Raw genomic sequence first — 26,131 nt, 5'->3', positions numbered from 1 at the left:
ATTAAAGATGGCATAGACAGTAAAAGGGATATTATAAGTAACTTTATGACAGTAAAAGTTTGAAAATAAATAAAATGAACAAACTCCTAGAAAAAATATCAACTTACCAAGTTGACTCAAGGAAAAACAGAAAACCTGACTGGTCCTAAAACAATTATAAGAAATTGGGTCAGTAGTTTAAAATCTTCTCAGGAATTAAACATCAGGCCCAGAAATTTTTAGAAACATGATCATTCAGGAAAAAAATAATTCTAATTTCACAGGATTTTTTCAGGATAGGAAAAGAATCCATCCCAATCTCATTTTTATGAGGCTAGGAATTTCATAATATAAAAACCAGGCATCATTTATACTGTACACCTGTAACTTATATAATATTGTACATCAACTATACTTCAATTAAAAAAACAGGCAAAGACAGTATGAAACAATTATAGACCAATCTTATTCAAACGTAAATACAAAAATCTTAGACCAAATACTGGCAATACAAAGTTCACCATCATGTGCATATGTGCATGTGTACACAGGCTACGTATGACTTCAGTCTGGGAATGCAATGGACTTAACATTAGAAAATTAATGCAAATCACTGCGTTAACAAGTAAAGGAGAACAAAACATTGGCTCTTAATTAACATAGAAATAGCACTCAATAAACTTCAATTTCCATACACAATTAAAAAAAAAAAACTCCTGGCATACTAGGAATAAAACTAGAATTGATTAGCAATGCCAAAGGTTCCAAACATTCACACATGCTTAAGGAAAAACATTTTAAAATTACTCCTTTTACAATTAGGAAAAAAAGAAGAAAAGAATAATCTTTCAGCTATCAACACGTCTATTCAGCACGGTACAGGAGATCTTAGCCACTATAATAAGACAATAAAAAGAAATAAAATGTGTAAGAATTGAAAAGGGAAAACAAACTGCTATTCACAGATATTAATTTCTATACAGATATCTAGAACATATATATAACTATACAGATAATTCAAATAAATTATCAGTAGATTCTGAGTTAAGGTATTTTAGTAAAGTTGCAGGATATAAGATAGAAAAGTCAACTGCATTTCTACACATCAGCAGGGAGAAAATACAGCAACAAAAAAATGTAACTAGGGATGTAATGCACAACATGATTAACTATAGTTAATGATGCTGTATGGTAATTTGAACGTTGCTAAGAAAATAAATATTAAAAATTCTCACAAGAAAAAAAATGCGTAGGGGTAACTATATGAGGTGCTGGATATTAACTAAACCTACTGCAGTAATCACTTGGCAATATATACTTGTGTCAAGTCATCGTGCTCTACACCTTAAACTTCTACAGTGTTGTATGTCAATTATCTCTCAAAAAAACTGGAGAAATTTTTTTTGAAAAAGGAAATGAAGAAGCTAATAAATCCCTAAAGAAAAAAAAAATCTAACAAAAGATATACAAGACCTTAATGGAGAAAATTAGAGAACTACTGAAAAATAGTAAAGAACGTTTAAATGAGATGCTATCACGTATATGAATAGAAAGCCTTGGCATCATTATGATGTCAGTTCTCCCCAAACTGATAATAGACAATGCAATTTCAAGTTAAAAAAAATCACAACAGTGTTTTTGTGAAAACCAACAGGCAGATTTTAAAATTTCTAAAGAGGAGCAAAAGACCAAGAGGCAAGACAATTTGAGGAAAAATAAGGTGGGGATTTGCCTTATCACATGCTTAAACGTACTGTAAAGCTCTTCTACATGAGAGAGTGTGATGTTGACACAGAGACACACAGACCAATGAAACAGAAGAGGCCAGAAACAGACGGGTGTGTATTTGCTAACTCAACACCTGACACAGACAGCACTGAAAACAGGTGCAAAAAAGATGGCCTACTTACAAAAGCAGTACTTAGCAGCTAAGTCTGAAATTAAGCTATAAAATGTATTCACATTTTGCCAAATCTGGCTCAGTTTTGGCGGGTTTAAAAATCGACTGACTGGGGCTTCCCCGGTGGCACAGTGGTTGAGAGTCCGCCTGCCAATGCAGGGGACACGGGTTCATGCCCTGGTCCGGGAAGATCCCATATGCCGTGGAGCGGCGGGGCCCGTGAGCCATGGCCGCTGAGTCTGCGTGTCCGGATCCTGTGCTCCGCAACGGGAGAGGCCACAACAGTGAGAGGCCCACGTACCAAAAACAAAAAACAAACAAAAAAAAAAAAAAAAAAAAAAAACCTTTAAAAATCGACTGACTTCTGGAAATGAATGGTAGATGGCTGCACTACAATGTGAATGTGTTTAATGCCACTGAACCTTACACTTAAAAATGGTTAAGATGGTAAATTTTATGTTATGTCTATTTTATCACAATTTTTAAATTTTATTTTTTTGCTGAGTAGAGTTTAAGACTTTTTTTTTTTTGCTGTTCTTTCGTCCGTAAGAACATATCTTTCTAAAGATGTAGAGCCGAATTACAACATATTAAACAAATCACTTGGAATATTTCTTCTCTATGCGGTTTATCCTTTATCCCAAATATATTTTGGTTCATTTGTCTCATTTTGATTTTTGTTTTGGTTTTTTTTTGATTTACTTTTTGAATACTTTTTTTTTTTTACTTTTTTTATCCTAACATTTTATTTTTTTAATGGCTTACTTCTTTCTTTAAAATTTTTTATTTTATATTGGAGTATAGTTGATTAACAACATTGTCTTAGTTTCAGGTGTACAGCAAAGTGATTCAATTATACATATACATGTATCTATTCTTTTTCAAATTCTTTTCCCCTTTAGGTTATTAGAGAATATTGAGCAGAGTTCCCTGTGCTATACGATAGGTCCTTGTTGGTAATCTATCTTAAATATAACAGTGTATACATGTCAATCCCAAACTCTAAATGTTTTAAATATATTTTTAAAAAGTGGTCTTTGGAAAAACTGGTAATTCATCTGCATAAGAATGAAACTGGACCTACACTTCACCACACGCAAGGAGAGGTTAATACAGTTCTTAAAATGTTAAAAATTTTTAAACAAAATTCAGGACAAATATTTTATGGTCTCAGGATAAGGAAGGATTTCTTACGACACAAAAGGTATAAAACCTCCAAAAAAAAAAGAAAAGAAAAAAAGTATAAAACTATAAAGGAAAGAATGGATAAATACTTCTCTTCATTAACAGATATCATAAGCTGACAGGAGTTCATTTATTTTCAACACACATTTAATACTCAGAAACTTGAAGAGTTCCAAAACTAACTAATGAAGAACACAACCTTCCCCCTCAACAAAACAAACTACAAGCACAGACATTTCACAGCAGAAGAAGCATAAATGGCCACTGAACATGTGAAGAGACACTTTCCCTCACCAGGACTCAGGGATATGAAAATGGAGACCTTATTTTACACCGAAGACTAGAAAAGCGCAGACGTCAGACTACACCAAATGTGCAGTACAATCACTGTGGAAAAGAATCTGGCATCCCCTGGCAGAACTGAGGAGGGACCAGCCTACCTCCCAGCAGGCGCACCCCTGAACGCCTACCCCAAGGAAGCCTGCACACACGTGGCCCGGGAGGAGCGTCAAGAACAGAGCCCTGAGAGAAGCCTCCAGGCAACAGTCCAGAGTAGCTCCATTCAGATGAGGTTCAAGAACAGGAGAGACTATCTGTGCTGACAGACGTTGGAACAGCAGTGGTTTACAGGGTGGGCACTGACTGGAAGGGGGTAGGAGGGGACCTTCTGGGTGATGAAAATGATCTACAGCTGGATCAGAGCGTTGGCTACTGCAAGCGTACATACCTTCCTCAAAACTCACTGAACTATATACTTAATATCTGTGCATGTCACTGAGTATAAATTTTAACTTAAAAAGCCTCAAAAAAAAGGGAAGAGAAAGAAAGGGGGGACGTAGGTAAGAGCTGGTTATGTGAGCCACTTAATCTTCTGAAGGGGGATAATTTGTTTCACATGCTTTACCAGTAGCAATTTGCATATAATTGCACCCTAAGCACAAATTTATTTTATCCACTCAAAAAACGGGCTCAAATTCTCTTCTTGGCAACACATTTTAGCAAGTTTAATCCAAGATTTGAAAATAAGCCTACCGAGGACTTCCCCATTTACTCTCAACTGACTAAGTGAAAATACTAGGACATACTTAGGAAAATAAAAAAGGTTGAACAATAAACAGTAGTTCAGCTGTATGACTTTACAGGCAAAGGCTGTAAATTTCACAAATGATTGCCTCTTCCTTTTCTGGACTAATCAATGAGGATATATTTACATGATCAATCTCAGCATCAAATAATTCAGAACTTACTTGGTACCCACCCCTTCTCTCCCCATAGCTCCTCCGTGAAAAAAGAGGAAGATGGGGCAACAAGGGCACCAGCCACCAGCAGGACCATCAACTCCCAATTTCGTGCAGGGAGCTTCCCGCCTCCTTACTCTGTGTGTGTGCGTCTGTGTATGAAGCCCATCAAAACTAAACCCTTCTGTGTCTAAACTTCCCGTACCACACACAAAAGCCCAGGCACAAAGCAGACACAAGTGACATATTTCATACCCATTTCTTGCAGGATTGCAATAGGCCTCTTCAATAAGGTACATTTTGTTCAGATCCTTCCACGAGCCTCCATCTAAGACTTGCCACCGATATGGCAAATGGAAGTGAACTCTACTGCACCTCTCTGAAATAAAGATATAAAGAAGTGAGCACACTGGCAATACACAGCCTGGCCCAGTCCCACGGTTCTCAAAGGGTATGGGGCTGCCTGCTGACCTGGGAACATTCTGGAAATCTGTGAGGGAGCCTTTTTTAATGCAGTCATACCTGAGCATTTAGATACCAAACACTATGCATTTTAGGATATACACTTTCCTTTTATGTCTCCCTTGTTAATAGGACATTAAACACATTAAACTGATTTTTTAAAAACTGTGTGTTGGTGGGTTACATTATGTATGAATTTCATGTCATGAGAGTAAAGAAGCTGATCATGAGATAGACGGTCGAAGGCTCCATGTCTGCAGGGGCAGTCTGTCGGTGCATTACTGCTATACACGTGACACTTGGATGGGGCGTGATCACACCAGAAACGGGAGCAGGTTCGTCTCTACCAGAACCATCCCAACCCCAGCAGGTCCTACAGCAGGTGGGTCAGCAGTGTGGTTTCAGCCCACCTTGATCTTTCTGGCTGCTAAGTTACTCACCCCTCCTCAACACACCCCACCCCCCAAAGGCATTGTACACACAGCCCGGGTCTACGGTTTCCATCCAACTACTCCCCCATGCCTTCCGTGTGCTCCCAGGGCCTGTACCTCCTAGCACTTCCTGCCCACCTTGCCTTGGCTCATGCCAGCCGCTCACCTGGAATGCTGCCCACACCCTCCCTCTACCTTTCAACAGACTGTGAGGTTCTGGTACATCCTGACGGAGGAATGTTGTGAGAGGAAAGAGAGACATGAAAGAAGAGCAATGGGAATCTTCACACTGACACCTGCAGGATTTATACTATTAGATAGAAAGATACATAGGTGTGGAATGCCTCTATTTGGGTAAAAGAACAGAAAAAACAAGATTAGCCAGACTCGGACTAAATACACATATACGCACACATTATTCCTTGCTGTGTGTGGGGGGGTGGGGGCGATGGGAGGACTGGGTGGCACAGCACAAAGTTATGAGGAGAGATTTGTTTTGAATTTTGAACCACAAAAATATATAGTCCAAAAAATTAAACATCTAGTTAAGTGAAAAAAGATACAAAAGAGCGTTCATAGAGTGCACCTGTGTAAAGAGAAAGACTAAACATACACACTTGTGCTTGTATAAAATCTTGATGGAAAAATATTCAAGGAACTAGTAATAATGACTGTTTCTGAAGGGAATCTGGGTGCTGGGGAAAAGGGTTGTGATGAAGACATTTCTTACTGTCTTTTGTACATTTTTAATTCATCTTTCAAAATAGTAACAGTAAAGCATGGCTAACTTGACATCTGAAAAAAATTAAAATTTTCTAACATCGTACGCAGTCTTTCAGGCAAGTCTTAATGCCACTTCTTTCCCAGAGACCCTGCCAGGGAGCAATGGGGTGGCAGGGACCGGGGAGGAAGTGGGGAGACGGCCTGGGCTTGTCAAAGACCAGGCCTGGGGCCAGGCCGACAGGGCTTAGAGAACAGGAGGGACCCCAACCAAGGAAATCTCTGCCAAGTTCAACCAGGCTGGAAACAGCCCCACTGGGGAGTCAGGATGTCCTGACCTGTCCAGAGTTAGGGCAGGGATGGCTCACACCAGGCCAAACGGAGCCCTCTTAGACTCCTGACCAGGGGTGTGGACAATAAAGTGATAACCAGGGGCTCGACCTGAAGAGATAAGGCCACAGCTGTGGTCCAGAGGTCACGACCAAATAAGATTTCCTGTTTCCTCCTAAGGGGCACTAAGGGAAATGATGAGGAATGAGTGTTCAGTCGCTCATCTATACAGCCCAGCACAGGTGAGTCCTGGACAACCTGAAGAAAGGCTCTCCCCTTAAGAAGGCACCTGTCAGGGTAGGAGCACCACCCACCCCTCTCCAGGCTGACACTTCCTTGGGAAGGACATAGGGGCCAGGGGAAGGCACTGTGAGGCCTGAGGCTTCTAGCTCTTAATCCAACCTGAGCATGGAGCCCATGCTGCTCACAAGCTGGCAGGTGCCCTGAGGAGGAGGATGCCACGCAGGCCACTGCAGCCATGAAGATGGCAAGAGCGGAGTCCTAGCTCAGCGCTGGGGGTGTAAAGCCCCTTCTCTGCTACAACTTTCCTGGTCCTTCTGTCCCGTCTCTCAGTTTCCCTCCCTTCTTCCAATGTTCCCCACCTCACTGTTGCATTCCCAGGTCTAGGTTTTCTAGAAGGTTAGTCACAGAAACCAAATCAAATTGGCAAAGTACCCACATCCACATCCCCTTTCTCCCTACTTCCCTTAAAATGACAGATCACAGAGAAGAAGAAATCCAAAAGCACTGGAAAACAGAAGTACCATCAAAAGACCAGAATTACTAAAGAATTCCTAAAAATATGAAGCAGTAAGAACCAAACCAACAAAGAGAGAAAAATACATGCAGAATATGCAGAAGAGAGCCACCCCAGAAGTAGGAAGGAGCTGGGGGCTTCACAAACTCAGAGTCAGATGTAACAAGGAGCAAGAAAGACACCTGGACAAGAGCACTGAGAGGAATCAGGACCCAGTGGAGCAAGTGCCCCATCAGCGCCTTGCTTGTGCCCAGCAACCTTGTTCTTTGTCCCATGGAACACGTGGGTGTGGATATAGGGGCTGGAGAGAGAAGCATGCGAGAAAGCCATCAAAGCCCCCGCCCTGACCTTCGAACATACGCTAGCAGCCCCTGCAACCAAGCAAGACTTACCGCCTCTTCCCCATTAAGCCTGGAATCAGAATCGGCCTCCACCAGTAGGCACAGGGATTTGAGTACCAACATGGGCACACAACCAAGAGCCACCCAACACACGAGGAAAAATAACACAGACAGGCAGCTAACTCACACAGAAGAATCAAGCCCTAAGGAAATAATTTTTGGAGAAAACAGATCAAGAGAAACAACCAGACCTAAACATAAAAGCTAAGCCTATAAACTTCTGGAAAAAAAAAAAAAACCATAGGAGAGACATTTTCCTGGGCCTGGAAGAGACAAAGATTTTTAGGGCACAAAAAACACAAACCATTAAAAAATATATTAAAATGGACATCAACATAAAACATATTCTTCCAAAGATACTGTAAAAAAAAAAAATGAACATGAAAGACACAGACTAGGAGAATATATTTTCAATACCTATATCTGACAAAGACATGAATAAAGAATATTCAAAACTACTAGAAGTCAATAATGAGAGATCAAACAACCCAATAAAAAAATGGGCCAAACAGTCACAAAAGACCACACGTTGTATGATTCCATTTATATGAAATATCCAGGCAAACCCAGAGACATAATGTAAATGCCAGGAGCTGGGGGGAGGAAAGAATGGGTAGTGACTGCTAATGGTTATGGATTTCTTTGGAGGTGATGACAATGTTCTAATATCGACTGTGATGATGGTTGCACAACTCTGACTATATTAAAAACTATTAAATGGGTGAATTGTATACTATATGAAATATACTTAATATCTTAACAAAACTGTTATCTGCCTGTAAAATAGGCAAAAGATTTAAACAGATACTTCACAGAAGACATACAAATGGCCAACAGGCACATGAAAATAAATGTTAAATATCATTACTCATCAGGGAAATGCAAATGAAAGCCACAATGAGATATTACTCATTTGCTAGGATGGCTAAAATTTATAGGACTGACAATACCAGGTGTTGACAAGGATGTAGAGCAACCAAAACACTCACACACTGCTGGTGGGAAGGTGAAATATATCCACTTTGGAAGACAGTCTGGCTGTATCTTATAATGTTAAACACACATTTATCATATGATCAGACATTCCACTTTTAGGTCTTTACCCAAGAGAGGAAGACATACATCCACATGAAAACTTGTACATGAATACTGATAGAGGCTTTATTTATAAAAGCCCAAAACTGGAAACCCAAATGTTCATCAACATATAAATGGATAAACAACTTGTAGTTAATCCATGCAACAGGAGAATACATGTTGTATGATTACATTTATATAAAATTCTGGAAAACACACATCTACTCTACATCAACAGAAAGTAGATCAGGATTGCCTTGGGTCGGGAAACTGGGAGGTGAGGATCGACTGTATAGGGGCATAAGGGGAATTTTTGGAATGAGAGAACTGTTCCGTATCTAGATTATAGTGATAGTTACAGGGGCAAACATACTTACCAAAACTCAAAGGGTATACTTAAAATGGGTGCATTTTATTGCATGTAAATTATAACTAATAACGTTGATTTTTAAGGCTATATATATATATACACATATATATATACACATATATACACACACACACACACACACATATATATATGTATATATACAGCACATATTCCTTGACCTAGTATTCCATTTCCAGGAATCTATCTATGGAAATACACATGTGTACTCAGATGCTCAAGGGAAAAAAATCACTCTAATCAAATACTACAAAGTTGTTTTTAAAATCCCGGTAGACATACACATACACACAAATGTAGAAAAAAATCTCAAGGACACACCATTAAGTAAAAGAAGCAGATTAAATAATGTGCATGTTCCCATCTGTTGAAAAATATGTGAAACAAATATGACCACACGTCACGTGTTTACCTTCAGAGAAGGCTGAAGGAAGACTTCAGACTTTACTCTGTATCATTTCACTCTTTTACAAAGTGAAAGTATTCATGAATTGCTTGGGTAGTTTTTAAAGACTGAAAACAAAACAGGAAGTTTTGGCGTTTGTTTTTTTTTTAAGCAGAGTCACCAAATTTGAGAAGGAATCTTTCTTCAATCAAAGCCCAGGACAGCAGCAAGAACAAAGGTTTAGTGAAAATACAGTCTCACACCCACACCCACACAAAAAACAAGATTTGCTACTTCTGATAAAAGAGAGAATGTGGAGAGAAACCCCAAACTTAAATAAATACTCATCCCCCAAGAGTGAACACAGGTGTCTCCTCCTGAGGGAGGGCATTCCTAGGTTCTAAGGTATCTCTGAGACTACAACCTCCCTCCATAAGGGACACTAGACTGGGCATCCAAGTGCCTTTGCAGGTCTCTGACCTCACGCTACGTTGACCAAGGGGCAACACTTGACACTCATTTGCTGCATGAACCAAACAGTCATGCTCCCCAACTACAGTTTGATCTTTAGAAACTCAAGTAATTCCTACCACCCTCAACTCCTCAACAAAATCACTGAAGTGCCACCAGCTCACAATTAAGATGGCCTGACCCTCTCTGGACGGCGGGGAGAGGACCTCGAGGGGTGGTGTCAGAGCAGAGCTCTGGGAACCAGAAGCAGTTATCCCGCCCACAAGTGGATGAAGGGGTTTCCCCTGACTCACCTTGAAAGGTACAACGTTTCCAGATATGGAACAAGCAAATCTGATCACTCTCCTCTTGGTTGGCAGTGTTTGGGGACACAGAACCTGCATCTCTTCTTTCTACAAAGAAACACTGCAAAGATGTATCACCGATGCTTCTGACACGGAGTTGGGGTAGTTCAAGGTACAAAGGAGAGAAAAAAGGATTCATTCAGCCCTCTGCACGAGGCAAAAGTGGGCAAGGCAACCTCACAAAATCTTATAAAGTTCTGGATGAAAGGACCCTCAGACATAAGGTGGGCCCTCTGCTTTTTAGGGAGGAATCAGGGAGCCCAAGGTCACAGGGCTGCTTGCCAAATCCAGGATGTCATTGTTGGGGGCTGGGGGGTGAGTCTTTTCTCAACTCTGGCTGTGCACCCAATTCACTAGGAGACCTGTTTAAAAATAGAAGTGCCCGGCTCTACCTCAGATTGACTCAATCAGAAGCCTTCAACAGTGGAACCTGGGACACTTTTTTAATAGGGGGGAACCACTAACCAACACATTTTCCTTCTGTACCTACTGATGTGATGAGCCCAGAGAGCAAGTGAAGGCTGCATTTTATAAACCAGATTTGATTGCAAAAGCAAATACTTGTCAATGAACTATTAGAATCGGGTGCCAATACCAACAAAAAAATAACAATAAACAGAAAGCCCACAATTCAAAATGAAACCTAATTTAGGTTAATTATAAAAATTGTAGGGACTTCCCTGGTGGCGCAGTGGTTAAGAATCCGCCTGCCAATGCGGGGCACACGGGCTGGAGTCCTGGTCCAGGAAGATCCCACATGCTGCGGAGCAACTAAGCCCGTGCGCCACAACTCCTGAGCCTGCGCTCTAGGGCCCATGCGCCACAACTACTGAGCCCGCGAGCCACAACTACTGAAGCCCGTGTGCCTAGAGCCCATGCTCCACAACAAAAGAAGCCACCGTAATGAGCTCACACACAGCAGTGAAGACCCAACGCAGCCAAAAATAAATAATTTTTTTCAAATATTGTAATATAACAAGAGCGTGCAAGTGCTCTCAAAGTTTACCTTTACTAGAAGTGCTTCAATGAGCCATTACCTAATAATTACACTTCGGTGGGCCCCAACTGCCACCATATAAGCATATAAAACTCATTAGCAAACCCTCCCTATTTTGTTATTCATCTTCCCTGTTGTTTTATAGGCCCCTCAGACAGCCACAGGCTGCACCTTAAAACCCACACCTGTGGAGCCTTAGAGCTGGCCTCCCTCTCCCCCCAGGCGCAGGTATCCTCCCCTCCCTTTCTAACAAGGCCATAATCCAATTGACACTTTTAACAAACTATTTAAAGCAAAACCTGTTTGCTTCTAGGCTTCTTACTGTTGAAAGAAACTAACCAAAAATAATTGAAGAAAATGTAAAGAAAAAACATATGACAAGGACAACTTTCAAATATAAAAATCAGGTAAGATTAGAGTGATAAGTTTGTTTGCTGGTCATCCTGGCACTGGTATTTTAGGAAGTGTTCTATTAAAAATCCTAGATTATCACTACAGCTAACAAGTGGGGGGGAGCCACGGCTCAGTCACTAAGGTATAAACAAGGCCCAGGACAGTGGCCAGCACATGGCCAGGACTCAAATTTGTTGAATGAGAAAATGGATCATCAGAATGGCCAGCCTACAGCAGATACTGTGAAAATCCAAAGGACACCAAGGCATCACAGCCTCCCTGAGGGACCATGGTATTCACGTCCCAACCAACAGGTACTCAAGAAATGCTTATTAAATAAACAATCTCTGTTCAAAATCCCATTTGCCTGTCACTAAGCTTGATATTTCTCAAAAAAATTTTTTTAAAAAGTGTCCTGACAGATTCATCCATTCAACAAATGTCTCAGTGCCTACTGTGGTCGGCACTGTCTAGAGATGAGCGGTGAACAAAGTCAATCTGCAGTGACGAAAAAGATCCATTCATGTCAAGAAGAAAGCTGAAATTAAAATATGCTTCATTCAAAAATAAGTAAGTAAATAAAATATGCTTCATTCACTCATTAAAAATATATATATATATATAAACAGAATGCAACGCAAAGGATGGCCCCAGAGTTGTACAGCACGGCATTAACTCTGGGGTCCCTCACTGGAAAACAAGCTCTCCAGGGGGGCAGAGGGAAGACTGGATAGGGAGAAGCAGCATCTCCCATCTCTGTGCAGATGAGGCCCAGAGAGAATTCACCCACCCTCGACACCAGTAGGCATTTGTTTAGAATGTCTTGCTCGTTCACAGCTCTGACTTCAACTCATCTTCACAGTCCCCACTGGCCAGGAGGGGATGGCCAACTGCATTTTACTAGAAGCAGCACAGACTTGCCCAAAGTTACACATGCCATTTAGGAGTCAGCTGGCATCCAGGAGCCCCAGCCCAGAGCCTTACCAGAAGTCCCCTGTGACACACAGGGAGAAGGCGGCACTCTGATGGAGGGAGAGCTCTTATTCTTGATGTCATGAGCATTTCTGTAAATGGAAGGCAGCCTGCTCACCAGCTCTGACCTCATGCCCAACTTCTCCAGTTTTTCCAGGTTCTCAGAATTAGAGAAATCATGGGATCTCTTACAGCCAGTGCCAAACTTGCATTCACCCTGTGAAAAATACTGGCAGATGTGGAGTTTGACACATTGCTTTTTAAAGGAACAAGAGCCATAGGGTCCATGTCCTTTGTTGTAATGAAGGCAGATCTGTTAACAGAGAAGGAAAAAAGACAGCAGCTTAGAAAGGCCTCACACAACACCACCTCCTTACTGAACCTACTACTACTTCCTACTAGAGGAAGAGGTTCCTCCAGAGACCTAGCCAAGGCTGCGATTCCATCGCGACACTGGTCGCACAGCTCTGAGAACACCCCTCACTCTAGATGGACGCCGCTAGCACATGCCCTTGGTAAATGGGACCCGGGGAGGACAGCAGACTGCTCAGAACAAGCCCCTCCGCCGGGAAAATCCAAAGTACATCCAGCTGATCAGAGCTGCTCCCTTCACGTGAAACAACATTTTAATGTAACTCACACAGCAAACCTTACACTACTAACAAACCTTACATGCTACCTACCCCCTGCCCCCACTGATTCACCAACTCTCTCTAACCCAGGGCCCAGTTTCTCCCAACACTTTTTTTCTCCAATTCTAGGTCAAAGAGGCTCTGAGGGTTTAAAGTATCTTCAAGAAAGCCAAATACAGCCCTTTCATTTCCCAAGTGCAAAATGAGACTCAGAGAAGCTAACAGGCTTGCCCTGGGTCACACAGCTGTCTAACACACCTGGCACATACAGTACCTGCTGGACTGGGTTGTTGGTAAGGTGGGGCTTGAACTTGAATCAACTGTTCCTTTTCCTCTACATTCCATGTTCTTGGAGATGGGAACTAAACCAGAGACCACCAAGGGCCCACTCACTCAACTCACAGGCATTACACTGAACAGAGGACTACAGAACCCAGGCCCAGATCAGCAGGGGGTCCCTTCTGGAAATGGAAGCCCCGAGGGAAAAGATCAGAGGGAGCTGGGCCCTAACCTTGATCCTGCCACTTACAAGCTGTCTGACCTTGGGCAGGCCACTCACCAGCTCTGAGATTCCGTTTTTTAATCCACCAAATGGGAATAATGCCACCTACATTGCTGGGCTATTGTGAGAATTAAATAAGAAATATACCAAGTGACTAATACAATGCCTGGAACACAGTGGGTGCTCAACTCATGGTGGCAGCCCCCAAATGGTCAACTGATAAGGGGGCTAGCCTGAGAGTAGCGGACCTGGCAGGAGAGCTGCCCTGGATCCGAGCTTTTGGTCACAGCCCCCATGTGTTGGCAACTGTGTCCTGAAGCACCCCACACACCCCAGGAGACAGAGGCTGCGCATTCCAGGCCGGTCACCTGCTGATTCAGTTCTCACACCACTAACAAGGTGATCACTCCAAAAAGTTAATGCCTACCCTCCCAACACAACCTCGCCCCAACTCCTGCCTGTGACACAGGAGGCTGTATGGCTAAGCCTCCACCTTCGCATTTCTCTCTCCCCTCCCCCTAAATCCAGGTCGTGCCGACTTACACACTGTGCCCTGACCAGGTAGGCCCCCGTTCTCTGCCTCCCTCTTCCCACACCTTCATCCTTCACTCACCCTCCAGCACCCAGAGCAGACACCATCTACTCCAGGGCACCTTCCCCAGTGCCCAAACTGTGCCCCCGAGACCAGAGCACTGACTCCTGCTAAAGCACCTACAACAGCACCTTGCTATCATCCGCTACTGTCCCACCCAGTAGCTGTGCCCCCCGGAAGAGCAGAAAGGGTCTTTCACCTCCTTACCACCAGTGCCTCGTCTGTAATGGATTGTCAACAAAGGTTAGGTGAATTAAATCTATACTAGTTTTCAAAAGGCAAAGGAAAACACTTAATACCTGTTATGTGCCAGTCGTTTGCTATGTAGCATCCTTCTCAAATGGGAGGTTCCAACTGAGTAATAAGGAAGCACTGTCATTAAAATATACCCATCTAATCCCTGTTGCCTCATCCAAGAAGCAGTGCCAGAGCATCCCACGGAACCTGTGCTGGCCACAGAACGACCACTCAGACCTGCCACAGAGCACAGGCAACTCTCGGCCCAGCTGCTGCCCTTTGCAGCCGCCCTCTTTACACAGAGGGAGCTCCCAAGGGCTGCTCTCAGCCAATGACTGGGCAGGTTGTTCTGGGGAGACACAGGATGCCAACCAACAGGGACTTTAGCTCAGAACTTTTCGCTGGCTGGGTAGAAGCTTCCTGAGAACTGCACTGCAGTCAGGGTCTCTTCCTACCGGGTCCCTTTCCTTCCCCTTCTCCTGCCACAGATGTCAGAGCACCAACGCCATCTGAAGCCTTCCCCACCTTCTTCTGCTCCCTCCCCAATAAATCTCTCACACTTCCAATCCCACCTTGGTGTCCGCTTCTCTTAGGACTCAAGCTAGTCCATGACCATTGCAGTGAGCTTCAAAACAAGTGGGTGGTTACTGTCTGAAATGCAGTATGAGAATTCACATCAACCCAAGTTAGAAAACTTCCCCACAGACCTCCGGGGTCTGGTGGTACCTGCATTTTTCTAAGTCCTGCTAGACAGGGACGGGCCAGCTGGAATCTCTCACTCCCTCCGCTCTGTGTAACAACTGGCTGCAGCCACTGGCCAAATGGGCTCCCCCAACCTCACAGAAGCCCTGCAAAGGAGGTACCAGCCCAACTGACATAGAGGGAAAGGAGGCTTCAAGAGGGAGCAAGGTTGGCACAAGATCTCAGGGCTAAAAATCAGCAGAGCCAGGAGCTCAGTCCAGGTCTCCCTCCAGGCAGACCCCAGCGATCACAGTGCGGCCCTTAGCCTCTCTTCCGCCATGTCTTCCTGTCTCCCCACCTACTGGTCCCTCCCTCATCACTTACACTCAGGCCCACCCTCTCCTGGCACTCACCTCCGGCAAGAGCAAGGGGTCGTTCTGTAACAAGAGCACGGAGAGCTCACTGAAGCTGAGGTGGTCCACGCCCTGAGTTTTCAGCACGCGCATGTTGTGTTCGGACATCAAGTTGTGACCGTTCCTACAGTCCTTCCTGCAAAGAAGCAGGGCTAGGGTCACAGTTGAAACGTCTCCCCAAAACCCTTATGTTGAAGTCCTAACTCCCAGTACCTCAGAAGTGACTGTATTTGGAGTCTTTCAAAAAGGTGATTAAGTTAAAATGAGTTCACTGGGGGGCCTAATCCAATCTGACCGGCGTCCTTATAAGAAAAGGGGATCAGGACACAAAAGGAAGACCATGTAAAGACACAGGGAGAAGAAGGCATCTGCAAGCCAAGGTTGGTGTCGGGAGACACCAACCTGCTGACACCTTGAACTCTGACTTCCTAGCCTTGAAAACTGTGAGAAAATAAGTTTCTGTTGTTTAAGCCACCCAGTCTGTGGTACCTTGTTAAGGCAACCCAAGCAAACTAATACAGCTGGTAAAATCAATCTTTAAGAAAAATTTTCAGGAATAGTTCCTGACATTATTTAGAGGCACCAGAGAAAACCAGCATGTCTATGCCATGAAAAATCATAGTGCTTATTTACAAAGGAAGAGATGGTGCCTTGCAAGCACCTCTCAGCAGGTTTTTGATGAGAATGATGGAGCCATTCCCCCAGAGTCACAGTGTGCCAGTCTCTGGGCACTTACTGGCATTTAACATTGGCTGAATAAATGAGTGTGGATACAGGCGTGTACACACACACACACCACTGCTGAGGCCCAGCCCTTTTTTCTGCTCCCCTCCTGCATTCTTTTGATCAACAAGCCCCTCTTGAACACTCTCTGTGAGCCAGGCACTGGCACCACGCCCCAATGATCCAAAGATAAGCCTTCAAATGATCACCTGAGTCAACAGGACCCAGAAGAGTCAGGTAAATAGCATTTGCTTGACTCAAGACACTGCCATACCTATGATAAGCATCTCAAAAGAAAATTGAACCCCTGGATCTACTCCCCCAAACCTGCGCCTCCCATGGGCTCCCCCATCTTAGTAAAGGGCAACTTCCCTCTTCCACTGCACAGGCTGAAAACCTTGGAGTCATCCAACTCCTCTCCTTCTCTCTAGTGGAGACACAGACATTGAGATGACTCTAAAATGCTGTGGGAAATGCAAGGTCAGCTATGCGCAGGATGCATCAGCGCAGAGAGGGGGCACCTGAGCCCGACAGAAGTGGAGGAAGCAATCAAGGGATGGTGCCTGGAAGGTATAAAACCTGAGCCAAATACTTAGGGTTGAGGAACCAGGCACGGAGAGCAGGGAAGAACATTCTAGGCAGAGGGGCTTGATAATTACGATGATGATGATGGCTACTAAAACTCATTGGGCATCTCCCACAAACCAAGGTTTGCCTAAATGTTTGGTTTCATTTTGCCTAAATGGGTTTGCCTAAATGTTTAGGGTTTGCCTAAATGTTTCGTGAGTTAACTCGTACTGTCCTCAACAAGCCTATAAGGTGGGTAATACTATCCCATTTTGCAGATGAGGGAACTGAGGCTCAGATAAAAACTAATTTGCCCAAGATCACTCAGCGGGCAAGGAGCAGAGCCAGGGTAGAGACAAGGCAGGCTTGCCTTGGAGCTGGGCTCTGAACCACTGTGCTCACTGCCCCCTAAGCACAAGATGGAACTGGGGACCTGGGACCCTCCCCAACTGTCGCCAATGAACAAAAGCAGCAGTGATGATCTACTTCTGAGACAGCTGACCCTGTGGTTGAGGAAGACAAGTAATTTCGCAGGGAAAGTATAGAATGTGCAGCTGACCACACCCACTCTCCCTTATGCAACCCAGAAACAGCCAGAAAAGGAAGGTTCAACAAACTGTCCTGTGTAAACCACAAGGAAGAGGGAAAAAAGAAGAAAACTCCGGATCAACCAGGCCAGTAAATACCAGATTTCCAAGACAAATAAAATCTGACCCCAAATTTTGGGAATTAGCCTAATAGGGCTGCCATCTTTATTTTACCCACTACGGACATTAATAAGGCCCACCAGTGGTCCCCATCATTAGGTCCCTCCATCCACCATTTATTGCGTCTGCCTTCCTCTCCAGGTGTGCCCTCCTTCCGCCCGCCCGGAGGTGCTGCCTCTCCACCAGCTCCCCCTGCGGGCCCGACTGCCCCAGGGCTCCCTCCACTCTCAGCCTCCACCCGGATCAAACCCACTCCTGGTGCTGCAGCCATGGCATACACTGCCCAGCAAGTCCCAAAACTAGCATCTCAGGGCCCTGGTGATCCTCCCAAGCTTCAGACCTGGATAGCTACCCCCTGGGCACACTTTGAAACAAAACCCTCTCCTGCTCTCTGTCAACAGTAAGAAAGGGAAGTCAGCTCTGTGTCAACACTAATAAAGAAAAATGAGTCATCGCCTCTTGGATCCTGTCACCACCCTCTCACCAACTCTCCCAAATTCCTCACACACATGTCCCTTCCTCTTCACGGTGCTTCCCAGGGATCACATCTCCCAGCTCCCCCTGCACCCAGGCAGAGTCATGAGACATCCTGTGGTGCAGGTGCCATGGACAGAAAGATAGCTACCATTCCAGACCCGGCCCATAAAAACCTCCCACCAGCTCTCTACTTTCCATCTCCTCCACCTGCTCCTCGGAACCTGATACCCAGATGGCCTTAGGAGCCATGGGGTGAGGAGGGCAGAGTCTAGGTCCGCCAGCCTGGGTCCCTAAATGACTGCGTACATCAAGGTCCCTACCCCATGCTGACTATTAAACCTTACCCTTAGACCTGATGTGAGCAACAAATAACGTCCACCATGTTACGGCAGAAAAAAGAAAAGAAACTAATTCTTCTAAATAACGGGGCTAGCTTCCAAACAGGTCTGCATCACATCCTCCTCTAAATAAGCACCGCGCCACTAAGATCTCTTCCTCAAACGCACACCTGATGGCTACCCGCCTGCCATTTGACGGGCCCCATCACCTTCAGGGTGAGGTCCAAATTCTTTAGCATTAACCTCATTAATCCACTCCACAAATCTCACTGAGCACCTGCCAGGCGCAGAGCACAGAGCTGAGGGCCGGAAAAGGCCAGCCAGGGCCAAGACAGAGGGGCCCCTGCTCTCCGAGTGTTCAGTTCTACTGAAGGAATGCGCGGCCATGACGGGCGCTATGAGAAAAGTAAACGGAACAATGTGATGGAGAGGAAGAAAAGTGATGCCTGAGTCCTGAACGATACAGCAGGCAAACCAGGAAAGGCGGTCCAGGAGAGCAGAGGTCACGAGATAGACTGGGAGTGTTCCAGGACCAGAAAGGCATCAACGGAGGGGACCAGGATGGAGGGCCGGCAGGGACCAGTCCCCTGAGGGGCGACGGTAAGGAGCTTGCATTTTATTCTAAATGCAGCAGAAGCCACTGCCGGCTTGTAAGCAAGGTTTCACAAGAGTCCGTCGGCTGCTGGGCACAGATCCCGCCTCTGCGTGGGCCCTCACGGCCAGCTCTGGGGCCCGGGGCGCTCTGGAGCTCCGAGCAGAAGTCAGCCGCAGCCCCTTCCCTTCTGGAGCTCCCTCCCTCTTCCCTCGGCCAACGCCCTCCAGCCCCACCCCGGTACTGCCCCTCCCAGGGAGTCCCACCCCCTGCTGGGCTCTAAGTCGCCCTCCGAGACCGCAGGGGCCCAGAGGACACCGCTCGACGCGGAGTCCGGCGCACAGTTCCGGGGATTCAGTAAATGCTCGATGAATGTTCGCTGACGGGAATTCCGGGGAGAGGCCAGGGAACAGCCCCCTCACTGTCGCCCCCGAATTTACGAAGGGCCACGACCGGGCTGGGAGCGAAGAGGCCGTCTCCCCTCGTCGGGCTCCGGGGCGCGGCGCCTTACCTGTCCCTCAGGATCTTGCACTTGCCGTAGAACACGAACCTGCAGAGGTGCAGCTGGGCGCAGAGCCCCACGCAGCTCGGCTTCGAGCCCTGGTACGCGCCGCACACGCGCAGCGGCGATACGGCCAGCACCAGACGCTCGACGGCCGCCGCGCCGTCCCCGGCCGCCCGCCGCGCCACCGCCAAGCGCCCGCGCTCCCGCAACAGCCGTTCCAGCACGTCCCCGCCGACGCTCGCCCGCAAGCGGCGCCGCAGCTCCTCCAGCTCCAAGGCGCCCCCGGCCGCGCACAGCGCCTGGGTCACCTCACGGAGGAGGGCGTCGGGAGCCATGGCCGTCGAGCCTGGGACTGGAGGGGCGTGGGCGGTTCCCGCGAGGTGGAGACGCCGGCCGGAAATGAAACCGAAAGCTCCTCAGGGCCTGGGGGGAAACAGAATCTGGCCTCGCCACGCCCCCGGCCCACAGCTGAGCGGGGCTCGGCGCCTTCCGGCCCCAGCACCCCCAGCGGCTCTAGGCCTCACGCCCTCCCCGTCGGAAGTCCGCAGCCGCTTCTTTGGCGTCCCGGGGATTCCTCGCCGGGTCCCTCAAAGTGGTGAAAGAATAAGAGTCACCACAGCCTTGGGGGCCGCGCTCGGCGTTCTCGAAGCGCCTTCGCCTGGACGAGGGGGGTGGGGCCGCCCGGGAGCGCGCGCCGCCCCCTCAGAGTCCGGCCTCGGGAAGTAGCGCGGCTAGCTGACCCCGCACCTTTGCCCCCGGCGCTAGGCGGCGCGGCAGGGAACGCCCACCTGCAAACGGCCGGGCTGCGTCGCGGAAGCCGAACTCTAGACGACGCTCAGGGAAACTGGAAAGAGGAACAGGGGCTTCGCCAGGGGAAAGCAATCACGCTGAATTGGAAAACGGGCTTAAGTGTTAGCCTTCTTTTCAGTGCAGGCAGTGAATCCCTTATTTTAAACATGAAAGGGTATATCCTTTTAAAAATAAAAGCCGTTTCTCCCCACCCCTGCTGAGTGAAGATGGAATATTAAAGGCCATTGGGGGCACAGGGTCCCTCACAAGCGTCGCTGATGGAAATGTGAAGTGTTAGAGCCCTTTGGGAAAGTAATCCCGGAATAGTTATTAAAATGTTTAATGGGGCTTCCCTGGTGGCGCAGTAGTTGGGAGTCCGCCTGCCGATGCAGGAGACACGGGTTCGTGCCCCGGCCCGGGAAAATCCCACATGCCGCGCGCGGAGCGGCTGGGCCCGTGAGCCATGGCCGCTGAGCCTGCGCGTCCGGAGCCTGTGCTCCGCAATGGGAGAGGCCACAGCAGTGAGAGGCCCGCGTACCGCAAATATAAATAAATTAATTAATTAACATGTTTAATGTGCGTCACCTTTGACCCAGAAATCTTTCTTCTGAGAATCTTCTAGAAGTCAAAGGAACGGTAAAGAAGTTATGTATAAAAGCGTTTGTGTGGAGGAGGAAGGGTTCTGGGAGCAACGCGGTTGATCGTTGTCCAGACTGTTAACACAGCTCGAACCAGCGTGCATTGAATCTCTGCCTATTGACCTAGAGAGACATCCACGATGTGTTGTTAAGTGAAAAAAGAAAGCTGTATAAAAATGTTTAGGGCTTTCCCGGTGGCGCAATGAGTTGGGGGTCCGCCTGCTGATGCGGGGGACCCGGGTTCGTACCTCGGTCTGGGAGGATCCCGCGTGCCGCGGAGCGGCTGGGCCCGTGAGCCATGGCCGCTGGGCCTGCGCGTCCGGAGCCTGTGCTCAGCGGCGGGGGAGGCCACTGCGGTAAGAGGCCCGCGTACCGCAAAAAAAAAAAAAAAAAAGTTTAAATCGATAGCAAGAAGAGAATCCCATTTGTGTGTGAATGTGGCGGGATATTTTTGAATGGGCGTCGAGACAGCTGAGGAAGGACCCAGTGCTGTTGGCACTGACACTGGTTGTAGAGAGTACGCAGTAGGAGGTACAGGGAAAGTGGGAAAGGAAAGTTGAGGGGCGGAAGAATTGTGGGGGAAAGATATAGTATTACATTAACTTAAAATGAACATAAAATTCTATTTATAGTATTACTACGAAAGTGCAAAAATCTATTAAGTGTATGGATCAAGAGTAGATAGTAACACAGACAAATAAAAATGAATTAATTAGGGGATGGGATGAGGGACAATTTTTCTCTTGGATTTTAATTGTTCTTTTAATTCTTTTAAACAAATTATTTTTATACAGCAGGTTCTTATTAGTTATCTATTTTATACGTATTAGTGTGTACATGTCAATCCCTATCTCCCAGTTCAGTTCATTCCCCCCCTCCCCCCGCCTTGGTGTCAGTACGTTTGTTCTCTCCATCTCTGTCTCTGTTTCTGCCTTGCAAACCGGTTCATCTGTACCATTTTTCTAGATTCCACATATATGTGTTAATATACAATATTTGTTTTTCTCTTTCTGACTTACTTCACTCTGTATGACAGTCTCTAGGTTCATCCACGTCTCTACAAATGACCCAATTTCGTTCCTTTTTATGGCTGAGTAATATTCCACTGTATATATGTGCCACATCTTCTTTATCCATTCATCTGTTGATGGACACTTAGGTTGCTTCCATGTCCTGGCTATTGTAAATAGTGCTGCAATGAACACTGGGGTGCATGTGTCTTTTTGAATTATGTTTATCTCTGGGTATATACCCAGTGGTGGGATTGCTGGGTAAATTTTTTTAATTGTGTAAAAAATTATTAATAAAATTTTATTTTTAATTTAACTTTTAAATTTTATTTATTTATTTATTTTTGGCCACACCATGAGGCTTGTGGGATCTTAGTTCCTGGAACAGGGATTGAACCTGGGCCCCACCCTCCATGAAAGCACTGAGTCCTAACCATTGGACCGCCAGGGAATTCCCTTAACTTTTAAATTTTAATTGTGGTTTTAGTATTGTTTTGTAATAAAAATAACATGTTTTAAAAAAGAAAGGAAGGATGATGCTATTATCTGAAAACTGGGTTCGTTTCTTGGTTGGGTGTTGAGCCAAAAGATACAACCAAGCCAAAGATCAACTGGGAGAAGGAAGGATTTATTACCTGCAGCAAGTAAGGAGAACACGGGAGAGCTTTCGCAAAGCACTGTCTCCCCAAACAGCAAAATTGGGGAAGTTTTAAGCTAAGGGTAAGTGCATGTTCATGAAAGGGCTTGAGCAGAAGTCAGCATAGAATTGGGGCCAAGTTGACAGAGCCCAAGCTTTAGTTAATTGAAGTCATGAGGTTCAGAAAAGTCAACAGTATCATCCCTTAGGTTCCAGTTTATCTGGTGGTTGAGCACCTGAGGGGGGTTTAAATTCTGCAAAACAGCTCAAGTAAGTGCTTCAGACTAGTCTTTACCATTGAAACAGAACTGAGAGTCTTTACAACTGATTTGTTATCTTTGCTCTTGTTACTTCTCTTGCCTAATGACAGTTTGTTCTTTTGTTCCCTTAAGACCATAATTACTGAGACCTGTTCAAGGGCAAGCATTGTGTCCAGGCCTAGATCTCAAAATGGCTTAGGCCTAAAATGGTTTCTCTCGTGTCAAGAAAGCCATGCCATGGGACTTCCCTTGCAGTCCAGTGGTTAAGACTCCACACTCCCAGTGCAGCAGGCATGGGTTCAATCCCTGTTCGGGGAACTGAGATCCCGTATGCCACACGGTGTGGCCAAAAAAAAAAAAGAAAGCCATGCCTGGTTCTCTTTCTCCAGGGATCCCCTACCTTATCTGCTTACAATATAGCAATGGAGGCATAGATTGCAATGATGCCCACAAATCCAGGAAGGCTAAGGACTGCCATCAGTCACTAGAAGCTAGGAAGAGGCAAGGAAGGATTCTTTGGAGCCTTCAGAGGAAGCACAGCCCAGCCGACATCTTGATTTCGGATTCTAGCCTCCAGAACTGTGAGAGAATAGATTTCTGTTGTGTTAAGCCCAGTTTGTGGTAATTCGTTATTGCAGCCCGGGAAACTAATTCAGGCTTCTATTTTCCAAGTGAGATGTGAAGAAGGATTCTCAGCTGCAAGTGGGGCTAGAGTGGAGACCAGGGAGGGAGAAGATGTAAGCCCGGGATCGTAGCTTGTTTCAGAGAATGGAAGAGCAAGTTTCCCACAAAAACACAGGCGTGCTAGACAATATTAAGTCCCATGTAAGTCTGAGGATCATAAATTTAAACTTAAACCAGTCAACCTGGTTATGCGATTGGTTTTTTTTCCAGCAGAGATTAGCTGCTTCTGAGTTGCAGGGAAGTTGGGTTCAACTTGGATTGGGCTTTTACCTTTTGAGAACAACTTGGAGGGAGATCAGGACAAGTTGTAGAGGGCCTTTGCAAAGGGGAAATTGTCTTAATAGATCATGGAAACCAATCTGGGTTGGAAGGAGAGCGAAGGTGAAGGGAGTGTAAGAGATAGTGGGAAAGATCAGGGGTTGGACATCCAAGTTAGACCAAAAAAACCATTGCAGGAATGAAAACCTGGGGGAATACATGACACGTGATAAAGACAATAAATAAATAAAGACAATAATACAAATTATACAAATGACAGTGAAGACACAGAAGGTAAAAGAGGTGGGAGGATAGAAGATGGTGAGTGGTGACTTGAAACATAGTAGAGACTTGCTTATGAGGCAATTAAATCCTTTTATAGGGACTGAGCCTGTTTTGAAAGGTCCTTCTACTGTTTGTGGGAAGTAGCAGTCACCGTGGGCAAACCTCAGTTGTTCTGGGAACAGTCACTGCGTGACCCCTCTTTAGTGTGTATCATGGGGAAGTGGGAGTCTCATTGTCTGAGCAACCGTATAACAGGACTTTGTTGTTGTGTGGCTTGACAACACTGCCCTCCCAATACCCTGCCTTACACAGAGCTGGTCTCTGGGTGGGAGGGGAGTACACAGCAATCCCTTCCCTGATCATCACCCTGCCCAGGAGTTAAAGCACAGCAAGCAGCACCCATGAAGGGTCCTGCCTCAAAGCTCTGAAAATACTGCTCCGTGGAATTCAGTAACTCCTTCAGGAAGCACGTCTTCCTTTCCTTTTGGTAGGAAAAAAAAAAAAAAACCTTTCTTAACCTAATTAATCTGTTTTGTAGTTTTACACAATAACCATTAGTATAATCTGTATTTTCAAATCAAGTCACACCTATATACAGTAAAGTTTGCAAAGCATTACCATAAAGTTTTGTTTCAGGTTCTAAGGGAGGGAGGGATTGGGGGAGGGAATCATGAAAATGAGGACTATCTGTGTTTGTTCATGTGTCTATTCAATGTATTTTTAGTGAGATTTATGCCAAACTCTGGGGAGGTGCTGATGACAGGAGAGTAATACATGTAGTCCTAGGCCTAAACGCTGGCTGGTTCTTCAGACAAAACAAGGGACACTGCTGAGTGAGAAGCACAGCGATGGGAGCACGGACAAGGCTGAGAGCTGGGGAGGAGGGAGGGTTTCCCCCCTGGTGACCTGCTGTGTCCCGTGCAGCATCCTGACCCAGCCCAGCCCTGCTAGGTCACCAGTGCAGAACCCCAGGGAGCAGCAGGGCCTGACTTCTGATGGGTGTGAATGTGTACCATGGTACAATTAGCCTCCTTAGGGCAGCCAATCCATACCCTGTGGTAGAACACATTTGTCTTTTTTAATTACAGATTTGATACTTTATTTGAATTAGAAAACAAAAATCATTAAACCAAAGTGTGTGCAAGTTCCCAGCCTCAGTGATCTCCCCATCCCTATTCCCAGTCCCCAGAGGTCACCGGCCACCACTAACTTGGTGTGCGTTATTCCAGAACCTGAAATGTATCTCAAGTTCCCTAGGTATGGAAGCTTCTAGAATAAATGTGTAGGGGAAGGTCAAATACTATTTCTTACTATTCTTGTGAATCTTTTGTCCCAGGTTATATTTGCCTTAGAAAAACTTAGGAAATTTACACATATTACTGTCTATTTTTAGGCCCTTTATTGTTCTCCAGCTCTGGCATGGAAGGAATGGGAATCTACGAAACTTCAGAATTAGCCCTTCAAAAAGCCTAAAGAGTATTTCTGGGACCGAGGGTGGGAAGAGCCCGGCAAGGAAGGGGAGATGGGGGAGCCCGAAAGCGAATGAAGATGAGGAGACAGACGTGGATGGGAGTGGGGGTGAGAGAGGAGCCAGGGTCCGGAAGGCGTTCGCGCCGGCAGAACCCAGAACCGTTTTTCTCTTTCTCCTTCCTCACCAGGGCCGAGCCACTCACCAGGGCCGAGGGGCAGCGCGGGAGGCATCAGCACATCCCCACATCCCCGCATCCCGCAGGGGCTGCGCAGGCCCGCGGAGGGTGCACAGGCACGGCCTCTGTGCAGACCCTGGGGACCGCAACCGTGGGAATTCATGCTCGGTTCATGTGTCACGTGTCCCTTGTGTACAGCCCGAACTTCACTAGAAGGTGAGGTCCTAGAAGAGAAACCGCACTCTTTCATGTATGCCCAGCTCCTGGGGAAGTACAGACTCAAAACTTTAGTTGAGTGACAGGAAACGTCTGTAGGAAAATACATTTTTGATTCAGAATGGGTGCCTACAAAGACAATTTTTGAACAAAACCTTTCCTAAAGACCATCTATTCCTTTTCAATAACTGAAAGTACACAATAATTAAAAATAATCAGAGAAATAACACGGCCTTTAGAGTTGGGCTTTGATTACAGTCTCAGTCCCACTCATTAGCAGTGTGAACCCGGACACGTCATTTACCCTCTGGC

General features: G+C 45.9%; 1 protein-coding gene across 1 annotated transcript in view; it reads right to left on the bottom strand.

The window, feature by feature from the left end:
• PARP12 (poly(ADP-ribose) polymerase family member 12) overlaps positions 1-19,747 on the bottom strand; it is a 48,206-nt gene extending 28,459 nt beyond the window's left edge. The window contains exons 1-5 of the mRNA XM_082662136.1: positions 19,403-19,747; positions 15,488-15,623; positions 12,443-12,743; positions 10,018-10,116; positions 4,558-4,681 (exon numbers count right to left, since the gene is read on the bottom strand). Coding sequence (XP_082518262.1) covers positions 4,558-4,681; positions 10,018-10,116; positions 12,443-12,743; positions 15,488-15,623; positions 19,403-19,731 — 989 coding nt within the window. The 5' untranslated portion in view covers positions 19,732-19,747. The remainder of the gene's footprint in view (positions 1-4,557; positions 4,682-10,017; positions 10,117-12,442; positions 12,744-15,487; positions 15,624-19,402) is intronic.
• Positions 19,748-26,131: the final 6,384 nt, after the last annotated feature.

Source organism: Grampus griseus, assembly GCF_964374135.1.
Source record: "Grampus griseus genome assembly, chromosome: 9".
NCBI lineage: Eukaryota > Metazoa > Chordata > Mammalia > Artiodactyla > Delphinidae > Grampus > Grampus griseus.
This window is presented reverse-complemented; position numbering and strand designations above follow the sequence as displayed.